Genomic DNA, 12,485 nt, shown 5'->3' with positions numbered 1-12,485 from the left:
GAGCCACACCACGCCTCGCCCGCCACTTTTTCTCGCTCTGGTCATAACGTCCGGAAATGTGATGCTGTAAGATTAAATCATAACATGGTTTCCTTTTTTTTTTGTTCTACTTTTTTTCCCATAGATATCATCACAATATAAAACGACCCGGGAAAACCAGCTACGGATGAACTGGCACGAAATATGAGCTCAGCAATAAAGCACCATCGACACAAGTGGACTCTTCCCCAATAACTAAAAGGTGATGGGGCGAGGACGAGAATGAGGATGGAGTTTACAATTGGGCGCTAAATTTATGCAACTAGCTCTCTCTTATGATGTGGTTTTCGATGCGATAGAGAACAATAAATAGAAAATTCAAGATGCTATGCAAAGCCGGCAGCAGTCGAGTGCGGTGAAGATGATGCACACTTACCGACTAAAGCGGACTCTATAGATACTAAATTCAATTACAGAAAGTGAAGTAGAAGAAAGGAACGCTTGGCCAAAGGAAAAGAGGGAGCACAGGGCAGGGCAGGGCAGGTGGCGCTAAGCAACGTGATGACAGGCACATTCAAGAAGGATGCCAACAGATGAAGAAAGAAGCATTATATCCTGACGTCGTTGTCGCAGCCTCCGACGAGAATTTCGTGTTTTTCTTCAGTGGTAAGATGCTGCCGTTGAAGGATAAAAGAAGTTATGATGTGGGAGTGAAAACTTTTTATATCTAGAAATATGGGCCACCAGTGATTGTGATAAATTCGTTCGTTTTTTAAACGGAAAATGTAGTAGCGGTAAAATATTTTGTGATGACATCGTCTTGCTGCTTGCATCATCAGTGTAACAATGTCGCATTGGCGACCATTGTCTTTCTGCTCACAACGATGATAGGTAAGTCGTGCACACCATTTGATCTCAGTTTTATCTTCGTTCTCGAAACTATATAATCTCACATTCCATAACCAGGGGCTTGTGATATAGCTCAGTTGGCAAGTCTGTTGCCTCCTGAGCCGATGCCCGCGAGTTCAAGCCCAAGAGTAAACATCGAACGCAGTTGTACCGGATAGTTTTTCAATAACGATCCGCCAACTGCAACGTTGATAAGGTCGCGAATGCCATAATGATGGTAAAACGACTATAATCGAAACAAAAAAAAAAAAAACATTCCATAACCATAACCAAATTACCACATCTATCATGATTCCAAATTCACTGGATTGAAGAATGCATGAATTACCCGTACAGACATACACTCAAACATTTACCTCAACATATTCGCTCAAAGCTGTAGAGTGAGATTCTCTGCTGAACAGGATGAAAATTGCTACATCATTGAAATGTTATTACAACGTTTTTTTCCTTACTGAATCAAGATGTTCAACCGTCATGAAACATTTGACGTATGATAGTCAGAAAATCATCTAACGACCAGAATTAGATAAGAATCATTACACCGAATAAATGCTCGATCAAGCATTCATTAAACCGTAAATTTGGATTTGATGATTTTTTTTAAAAAAGTGTAATTCTACGAAAAGCTAAAACAATTAAAATAGTTGAGGGGATACTTGATCCCCTGTTCTTATTTTCATCATTTCTTTTTTGGAAAAATTTTGCAAGTCATCGTCTTTTGCATTTTCTGATAGCGTGTAACTTCAAATTTATATGCTCCAAAAATAAGAACGATACATGAACTCGTAAATAAACTAGAAGCATTTTTGCGAGGCTAGGAAAATTGTGATATTTTTTAAGTTGCAGGAGACTTGATCGTTTACTAAAGGAGACTTGGTCCTTAATTCATGGTGCCCTGACTCCAGGCAAACATTTAGTAAAATCCGAAGGTAAAAGGTTCGTTAATTACTTTTTGACATATTAGTTCTCATTTCACAGTTTGTAAGCATCAGACAAAGAGAATTCCAAAGGTTATTACCCTATAACCATAGCATACTTATAGGCGCAATTTTCTGATTTTTAGATAAATACAGTACTTTAAGCGCTTTTTACAGATAATTACTGAAAAAAACATTAGTTATTGGACAAATATAAGTAATTTCATGATATCCAATGATCACGATCCATTCAGAAGAAAAATATATCATTTTGGACTCTAAGAACCAATTATATCCATAACATACATTTTGGAAACCTTCTTTTTTTTTTTAAAAAAAAAGTGGGGAGTTTCAAATCGCTTTAATGCACCATAAATATATAATCACCGCCCGTTTCGTAGAGGATAGCCTTCAAGTCTTCTAAGCCAGGGGGTATGAGATCGAATCCCGGTCACGGCATACATAATACACTTTCAGTGGGTTGGTGATTTTAGCATTTGGAAGATGCTAGCTGTAGGGATGAGATGAAGAATATACAGAAAATAAATCAAATTTAATTAGGAATAAAATAAAATAATAGTTGTATTCGGCAACACTGTAGATGAATAAAATAAAATAAATTTCTATGAGAACATTTGCTATTTTGGCAGCACTTGACAAACAAACAAAACAAAGTCAGTCATTGATCTATTCTTGCGAGCGACAGACGTGTTTAAGTGAATCTCTGAATTGAGATTCGTAAAATCACTACAATGGCGTGGTTGGTAGAATAAGCACAAATAGCGCAGATATTTAAGGCTGCTGCTGCTGATTGTTTTGATTTGGCCTTCCGGTGGAAATAAGACGGAATTGCCCCTGAAAAGCGCAGATATTTAAGGCTGCTGCTGCTGATTGTTTTGATTTGGCCTTCCGGTGAAAATAAAACGGAATTGCCCCTGAAAAGCGCAGATATTTAAGGCTGCTGCTGCTGATTGTTTTGATTTGGCCTTCCGGTGGAACGAAGACGGAATCTGGTAAATAAAAGCAGAGCGACAGAGAAAGCACATATTGGGAAGGTTTTTGTGAAGAATATTTTCGGATGAAATGAAGAATATGCAAAAAAAAAGATTTGAAAAGCTTTTGCAGAGAATGGAATGTAGAATTGAGATGAGGGATATTTGGGATATAAAATTTTGTATTTTAGATAAACAAAAGTCGGTAAATTAAAGATTCTATTGAAAATAGAGTTGAGAAGGAATATAGAAATGTGATGAAGGATAAGCAGAAATGAAATAAAATTTGTAGGATGGAGAATAAAGATGTGGAATATGGAATAAAAATTGAGGATATTTGGTAAATAAAATTTTGCACTAAAGAAAAAAAAAACAAATGTTGATGTGTGAAAAGTTTTAATTAAAAATAGAGGTGAGAATGAATGTAGGGATGAGATGAAGAATATACAGAAAATAAATCAAATTTAATTAGGAACAAAATAAAATAATAGTTGTATTCGGCAACACTGTAGATGAATAAAATAAAATAAATTTCTATGAGAACATTTGCTATTTTGGCAGCACTTGACAAACAAACAAAACAAAGTCAGTCATTGATCTATTCTTGCGAGCGACAGACGTGTTTAAGTGAATATCTGAATTGAGATTCGTAAAATCACGACAATCACTAGCCATCATATCCTCGAAAGATGTACGCTTAGAGTTAAGAAAAAAGGAATCTCTTCGAGGAAACATCATGTTTCATTGAGATCCTGTATGTGTTTGTGTTCGTTTTTTGTGTTCGTTAAACATGTTGGTATGTCCTCAGGCACTGATGGCTTAAGTGACTGTGTACAAAACTGTAATAAAGCTTTTGCAGAACATGCTGAGGCATAACGTGTGCAAACTTACGGATAATCCCACAAATGGGAGCAAATTTTTTATAAGGTTTTGTATATGAGGCTCTTGGAGCCAAAGGGGTATAAGTGCATAAAAGTTCATTTCGAGAAAACACGCTTTAAAGTTTTTGTGTTTGGTCATTTTCCATATATTTTTCGAAAAATTGTATTTTGCTCTCGAACGTAAAGGTATGTACATAAAATTCAAAAATCTGAAAAAATAACCAAATATAGTTTGAAACATGAAGAATCGTTTGGCACCATTAACTTAAAATTGATCATTTTGTCACTTATACCCCTTTGGCTCTGACGGCCTCATATGTGACTTCCAGGATAAACGATTATCTAGATAAACACCTTAGTATTTTAACCTAGAAACTTCTTCTATTACAATATTCTGTGAATCAGAGGTGAGTGTGGTGGTAATCTAGTTTTAATTTCTTTTAAAATGATTAGTTTCGTTTTAACTGCATGCAATGTGAGCAGATTGTTTTGAAAATATTTATCAATAACATCTAGATCGTTTTTCATTTCACGAATTGTAGTTTCTACATTTTGATTCGAGGATTCAAGAACCGTGTCATCCGCAAAAAGTCTTGGAATACCACTTAGGGGAAGATTTGGTAAATCATTGACATATATCAGAAAAACAGAGGTCCTAGATTGCTTCCATGGGAAACACCTACAGTTATTGGCTGTTGGGAGCTAGAAGTGTTATTAATCTTGACAACTTGTTTACGATTTTGAAGATAAATACGCATAAATATAGTGGCCAGGCCTCGTATTCCATATGCTTCTAGTTGATTCAGCAGAAGATCTCTTTTACACTAAGTTTTCGAACGAGAAAATACTTTTTATTAAATTCAATGTATTAACCAGTTTTTTGAACAAAAATTGGTTTAAGCCATATTTTAATGTGATCCATTTTTTCAATTTAGTTTGTGTCAGTTTTGAATAATTTAGCACATTTCATTGGTTTCGAGAATTCCAGGAATTTTTCGCATTTTCCGGGATTCAGATATTAACCCGTTTTTTTTTAATCCCGGAAATTCCCAGTCGGAAAATCCCGGGTAGGACACTCTAACCAGAAGGTCACATGCCCAATTTTAGCATGATCGGACCATGGGGAAGGGTTGCTTGAGTCTCAAGCATAAATGGGATTTTATTAGAGATGTACCGTATATTTGGTCGCCCAAAAATTCGGCGCCGAATACCGCCCAAAAACAGTTAAGCCGAATATTAATCTCACCGAATAGTTGAGCTAAGCATTCAGCCGAATAAGCCGAATATTTATTTTGAAAATTCATACAATAGCATGCATAACAATAACATACAATAACAGATTTTTTAAAAAGATTTTGGATAACTTACAAAATATCTAAAAATCATATTGAAAAGGCTGCCCAATCAGCAAAAAGTTAAAGTTTCTGTTAAACACCTTTTTATATTTTTTTATTTTTTGATTATCGTTCATTCCAGATCTTCTTGATATATCCAGGCTTGCCCATAAATCAAATAAAGAATTTGAGATAAGCCTAATCTGGCCGGGATGCCCAGATATTGTTTTTCCAGGATTTTGTACGGGTTTTTTTTCAGCTTATTTACAAAATCAAATAAAAAACTCAAATTTTTTTTAACAATGTTCAGATTTTGTGTTCAAGAACGACTTCGATGAATATTTTTACTTTATTTGATTTTTCTCTATCATAAATTCAGTGATATTACCAATACTATTGACCATTCACAAATGAACTCAGATGATCAATAGTAAATTAATTTAAAATAATTTGTATAATTTAATTTGAAAAAAGTGATTTCAAATTAAATTATACACCCATAGAAGAGGTTGCAAAAATCCAATGCCTATTTAGCAAATCTCTGTGCCGATAATGCGCTGAAATGTGCACTGTGCCGAAGACGGTATGTTTGAAAAACCGTAACTGGCATAAGGACTCGGCTCCCAACCAAAATGATGACCACTATATTCAAGCGAAACAAGAAAAACATTTTATGGGATTTCCTTCCTATTGGATAATTCATCCCAGAAACAAGAATATAAAAATTAAAACCACAGCGCTGTAGTGAGAATCGAACTCACATCATCAATTGTATCGTCTTGCCAGTCCGACATTCTAACCAGTGTACTATTCGAGCTTCATACAGGAAGAGGGATATTTGTCATAGGCATTCTGCCACCGATCAATCACAAAAAAAAAACGTACAACGGCGGCTTCCCGGCGTTTGGCCTCCTTTCAATGCATTCCTTTGTCTTAAGATGGAAACGGGAAAGGGAACGGGAGTGAAGGAACGGGAAACCCATTGAATGAGAACTGTGCTTTGCTTACTGCCTGCTATTACATACACACGCTACATATACACAGCTGCTAAAGCCGGGCAGCTTGGCCGGTGTTGTTTGCCGGTAAATTGAAGGAATGTTTTTGTTGTTGCTTTTGCTGCATACACACGCACAGCTTAGCCGTGTTTGCCGGTTGATTGAATTAGAAGGAAGTTTTTGTTGTTGCTTTTGCTACATTCACACGCACAGTGCTCGGTTCGCTGGCTGCCTGGTGTTGGCCGGTATTTATTTCCATCCTTCTTCGGCTTGTGATGCGATGGGGAGGGACGCGAAAACGTTTTTATTTTGTTTCATTCAGACATACGCAATTCGGTTGCGCTGGGAAGTTAATGCCGGTGGGCGCAAATCGAATCAGTGCCGGTCGCGTTATCTTCTTGTACCAATGATGCTATGAAATTGACTACACGCCATTGGCACAGAGGCTGAATTTTGGGTGTACAGTCTGACATATTTGAATCTAAGTACAAGTAATTTTTTTTATGCCAATTTTTTATAATTGGAGCATAACTCAAAATCTGTTCCACTAAGATATTTTTACATAAAAAATTTAGGTCGGTTAATAAAGTTCACACTTAAAAAAAAAGTAAACTAGTGATGTCTTTTACTCATTGTTTTACCGAATTTCATCGTACAAGTATCAAAAGCATTTAAGATTAAAAAAAACTGAATCAGAGTTCAGCACAAATAAATGAATTAGAAAAAAAAAACGCCTAAAAGCAGTAAGTGGTGAGTAAATGGTAAGTGGAGATAAATTGGGCACACGCTGTGAAAAGATGAGAACGAGATTTGCAGAGAAGCGCTTGACTAGAATCCATCGAAGGACATCGAAGAAGAGGCAGACCCAGAAACTCGTGGCGACGAAACCTAGTCACCGAAATACGAACTTCAACGAGAGTCTTGAGTGGGACCAAGGGAAGACGCTGTGTTGGAAACTGGCTGCACTGGGGACAGCCACTGGAAAGTGACCTCTTCTAAGTGATAGCGGACCTAAGAATCCCCAGGTGTTACTATCCCGATGCTACTGATCAACAGAACAAGTAAGGAAAACTGTAGACGCACAAGTTAAGCATAATCGCTATTTACAGCGATACCAATCATCTAAGAACCAAATTGAAAGTTTACGATGATTCGGAGATCAGATTTACGTATTATCATAAAAAAAATATGATAAAAACCCGATTTTGGTTATATTTTTGTAAAAAAAAACTAAAACCATATGGAAAGGGTGGTGAGAAAAGAATAATGGTTATACGAAATGTTACAATTGAAACATCAAATGTTTAGTTACATGTTCATCGTATTTTTGAAAACCAACCAAACTTTGGCAAACTTATCGAAAATTTCGTTTATCAAAATACCCTTTTCTACATCCTGATTGGTAAAACGCCTTCAGGTAGGCAACGAAATTCAATTTGTTGACTGGTATCGCGACAAACGTAGCGGCTGATGTCTTTTTCGAATCGAATATTGGTGCACTTTTTTCAGTCGAACAAGGACGAAATTTGCTTGATAGAATCATGCATTGTTATCGTAATTTTGGAATCAGTGGTCCTGTGGGCGTTCTGCCCCAATTTTAATATGATTTATTTTAGTTAAATTTTGTGAGAAGTAATATTAATTTGAAATCTCCTGTTTGCATGTTGAAGGCAAATAAATTTGCTATCGATCATTTGATTTCATTTGTACGTAGGATTAACAGTTTGGTTGATATTATTGAATTTATAATAAAATAAATGATAAAAATGCATTTTTTAGAATAAAATTATTTTTATTGGCTTTTATTTTACTTAAACAGTTATGTATGCATTTTTAAATAATTTAACATACCAATTTAACATATGATAAATGTCACTCACTCCAAGCTTAAGTTGATTATTAGCTTACCAGAAGGTCACATGTCAAATTTCAGCAAGATCTACCCAAAGGGAAGGGTTGCTTGAGTCTCGAGCGTAAATGAAATTTCAAGGAATTTTTCTCGGGAGGAGCAAAAAATGCTGGTTGTTCATTAATAACTTCTTCTACACAGGCCGGTTGCTTTTTATGAATAATTTTCATAACGCCTATGTTCATATTTCACCAGAAGACTGCAACACGATTGGGCATGAAATAAAAAAGTTATTGCGCTTCAAATATTTATTTCGGCAGCAAATTGGCGTCTAACACGCATTAAGTACATTTTATGCATTTGTCAACAAAACAAAATTTTCTCTAAAAAATGCTCTTTTTATCATTTTTTTTTTTTTTTTGTACCATAAATTCATTTATACCAACAATACTGTTGATCATACGCACGAATAAATTCAGATGACCGATAGTTAATTAATTCAATAATATGCAAAAATGAGATTTCAAATTAATGTCATACAGTCCGACTTATTTGAATCTAACTACAAGCGCTTTTATTATTCCAAACTTTTATATTTAGAGCGTAACTCAAAAACTGTTCTATTGCGATTTTTTTGAATTTCAGAATCAGCGAGCAATTTTACATTACGAATGTGGGTCGGTAAATAATTTTTTTTTTAAATTTTGTTAACAAGTGTTACTATTCAATTTGTTCCGAAATCCCTCGTACAGGTACCAATAGCCTTTAAAATTTTTAAAATCAGAATCAGAGTTAAGCACAAATCATTGTGAACACCAAAACTAAACGCCTAAATGTAGGTAATTGCAAATCACATGTATTAATACGTAGTTTAACTACGATTTAGTTAGTCTAACTAGATAACTGCGGTAGTTATCTAATCAACTCATATTAAAAAAATTTAAACCAGTTAAAAATTAATCCCTTTTCAAGCACAGAGACACTGAATGTTCTGAAGATTTTTATCTCTTAACTTTATTATTTTTTCTATTAAATATCTTTCAAATACCTAAGTAAATACTTCATTTTGGTAATATTAAAAACAATCCGATTAAAAATCATGCAGAAAATCAGTAAAATCTTTGAAAGTTCTCACAGCCATTGAAAACATTTTCAAACGAAATGTTATCCGATAATCAAATGTTAAACTCATTGAATAAGACATTTACTCATGCTTTGGTGCTGATACCATCTTAAAGCCACAACACGGATGAAAAAGACTTCATGGTTTTAGAGCTTATTTAATTAATTAAAAGCCTCGCAGCCCTGAGCGGTTCAGTTTATGTAAATACTGTAGGCCCGGGAAAAAAATATCTTCCAATCCGAAAGCTCTAATCTTGACCACTCAATTTAATTTTAATTTCAATTTCGCAGAGCAATGCGGGAGCATCAGTGGTTGTTTTTTTCGCTGCCGGTAATGAATGCCAACCAGTCGTGACTTTTGGTTATGCATTGTTTATCTAATTACGGTTAATTGAAATTGAAAAAAAATGGGATCCGGAATATAATCTGCATAAAATTTTCCACCCCATATACACAGAATTAGCCTATATATAGTACATCAAGGATGAAGTTAATCCATTGTGTTGTGACATATGTTACGCGGTTTAAATTCGACATCAAATGGAGTGCCACTATTGAGTTTGATTGAAAAAATATCCACTTTGTGACAAACTAACCTTTGATATATATTGACAAAGTTTCAACTGGGATATGCATTATGGACTTTAAACTAAGGTATTGAATATGACGCGTGACACAGACTGTTTGACACAGCTTTAAAATTATTCATAGTTCAATTTTTTCCCCGGGTGATTCATGGAAATTTAAATTCGTAATGATGTGATAATGTTTCAATACGGCTACATGAACATAGAATCACATGCCTAGGAACAGCAGAATTTTTTTTTTCAAGGCACCAAAAACCTCAACACAAAGTGATCAACATTCCGATATTTCAGCAACATTTCGGAAAATAGTAGAACAGCTCCATTGATGTCACCAATGGTCGGAATATTTAGACCTGAATGTCCCTGCTGATAAAAATCTCTTTAATAAATTGTAATACACAGTGTTCGGCAAAAAAGCGCTAATCCGTTATTCGCTAGTTAGTCCGCTAACTTTTCGTTAGCGGTTTGATTTTGCCGCTAAGTTTTGATTGTTTTAGCGAATTAAAAAGTTTCGCTATTTTTTGGTTCCGCTAATTGAAGATCGCTAACTCCCATATATTTGTATCAATCTCTCGAATTATTAGTGATAGAATAAACTTTTTTTCATTAATCAAGTTAAGGTGACATTGGACAGCATTCCGATTGCTCAATTGGATTGATTGGAGGAACGCGTACTCGAGAAAAGATGTATTTAGTGTCATTTTTCTCTCTTTTAGCACTTTCTTTTCGCAACATTTTCAGAAGAAGGTAACAATAAACGGTGTGGAACAGTATAAAACAATATTAACATCTCCTCATCAGCATTTGTTTTCAAGTGGCTGAGATATTTACTTTTCACAATTAATTTTTTAAAGAGATTTATAAATCAGTTCATATAAAAATAAGATAAAATCACCATTGTAGACTTCGGTTGAAATTCAAATAGAAATTGTATAAATGTTCACGTTTGACAATGCTCCTGCAAGTTTGAAAAAGGGAAAACAGGTTGAAGATTTTAAATGAGGATAGTATAAAATAATGCCAAAAACAACAAAATGGAATGAATTCCACAACAGATTGTTTGCTGCGAAATTGCATACTATCTACTTTGCACAAAACCGATAAATCGAGTAAATTTTTATCCAAAATTTAAATAAAAAAAAAATAGCTCCCATCTTCCACATTCTGTTCATTTGCTCTTATAATTGTTCGAAAACTTGGTTGTTTTTATTTGTAGAACACAGAGATTTGTTTAACATTCCTATCTTTGACAGTTTTGGTTTTGCTAATATAATTTTATGAAAAATCGATAAATTTATCTAATATGAAACTTTATTTATTTCCCCTTGCGGAGTTGTAAAAATGTAAAGGGCGTGACTAAAGAAGAATTTGATATTTGTTCTGGCCTTTATGTTGGTCAACAGTTAGCGATTAGCGCTTTTTAGTGATCGCTAACTTTGTATGAGTTAGCGATGTAATTAGCGGCGCTAATTTTACAGTTAGCGATGCCGAACACTGGTAATACATTTGTAGTTATAAAAATGTTGAATATGATTTGACATTTAATTATTAGTTTTTTAGCTATATTTCGTAGGTAAAGATTAAAAGAAAGACGGAATGCGTTCGTTATGCTCATATGACAATGAAGTCACTGGAGTTTCACACACACTCCTCCTACCCCATGAAAAAAATAATGTAAATATATAGCACTAGCTGATCACATACGAACTCCGTTTCGCTTTCAACTTGGAATTTGAAATGTACAGTTTGTATGAATGTCAATTGCCAAGCATTTCCAGATGCATTAGCGAATGCATTAAGCAATAATTGCAAAAATGTTGATCAAGTAATACCACGATCACTTTTCCTGCCGTCTTCTTATAAATTTGAAATCAGGAATCAATTGACCGTGCCAAAAATCCCCTTTTATGAATTTTCGTCTCGATGTGATGTGATTGCATAAACAAATTTAATCATTAATATGAATGGTCCCCCGTGTATAAATTTCGACTTGATCGTTGCTTAACAACGCAATTATTGCCAAAAAGTTAAACGCTTTCTTTGGCCTTTTTTTAAAAAAAATCTTTGATTTCTGAAATCGATTGCCCTTCCTTCAAAGCTCCCGTATACAATATTCAAACCAATCCATTGCATAATAACGACAATATCATTAACAGTGAATAATTTATCTGGATGACCCCTTTTGCCACCTCCGTCCCAAAACTTGAAACCTGAAATAAATTACTCGTCCCTCAAAATTTTCATGTACAAAGTCTCACCTCAATCTGATGCATAATCATGACAATGTAGCAAAAGCAGTGAACAATGAATAAGGACGATCCCTTATGTCGACCCCTGGCAAAAAAATGACACCTGAAATCGATTGCCCGTTCCTGAAAACTCTCGTGTGCAAATTTTCATCCCAATCCGATGTATAATATTTTCAATATCGCAAAAACTGTGAATAGTTATTATGGACGACCCCTTTGCCTGACCCCTGATTCTAAATTGTATTACTGGAATCAATTATTCGTTCTTAATAACTCCTATGTATCAATTTCATATTAGTAAAATGTATAAGAATGTAAATATCACAAAAATAATGAAAAGTTAATATGGATGACTCCTTTGGCCGGCCCTTCACACTGAATTTGATATCTGAAATCGATTGCCCGTCTCTAAAAACTCTCGTGTACCATCTATTATCTAAATCCGATGTATAATAACGTCAATATCGCAAAAACAGCGAACAGTTAATATGGACGACCCCTTTTGCCAACCCCTGACCATGAATATGATACCTGAAATCGGATTACTTGTCCCACAAAACACTTAAGTGCAAATTTTCATCACAATCCGATTCAAATTAACGTCAATAACGCAAAAACAATATTTGGCTTGTATGGACGACCCCCTTTAAAAGTGATCATCCAAAAAT

General features: G+C 34.7%; 1 protein-coding gene across 2 annotated transcripts in view; it reads left to right on the top strand.

Annotated features, from left to right (window-relative positions):
- LOC129751742 (uncharacterized) overlaps positions 1 to 12,485 on the top strand; it is a 184,954-nt gene that overhangs the window by 104,233 nt on the left and 68,236 nt on the right. For both annotated transcript variants that reach the window (XM_055747422.1, XM_055747423.1), the window contains exon 2: positions 125 to 870. In XM_055747422.1, the coding sequence (XP_055603397.1) occupies positions 789 to 870 (82 nt within the window). In that variant the 5' untranslated portion in view covers positions 125 to 788. The remainder of the gene's footprint in view (positions 1 to 124; positions 871 to 12,485) is intronic.

Source organism: Uranotaenia lowii, chromosome 3, assembly GCF_029784155.1.
Source record: "Uranotaenia lowii strain MFRU-FL chromosome 3, ASM2978415v1, whole genome shotgun sequence".
NCBI classification, from domain to species: Eukaryota; Metazoa; Arthropoda; class Insecta; order Diptera; family Culicidae; genus Uranotaenia; species Uranotaenia lowii.
Note: the sequence above shows the minus strand (reverse complement) of the source record. Positions and strands in the feature narration are given on the sequence as shown.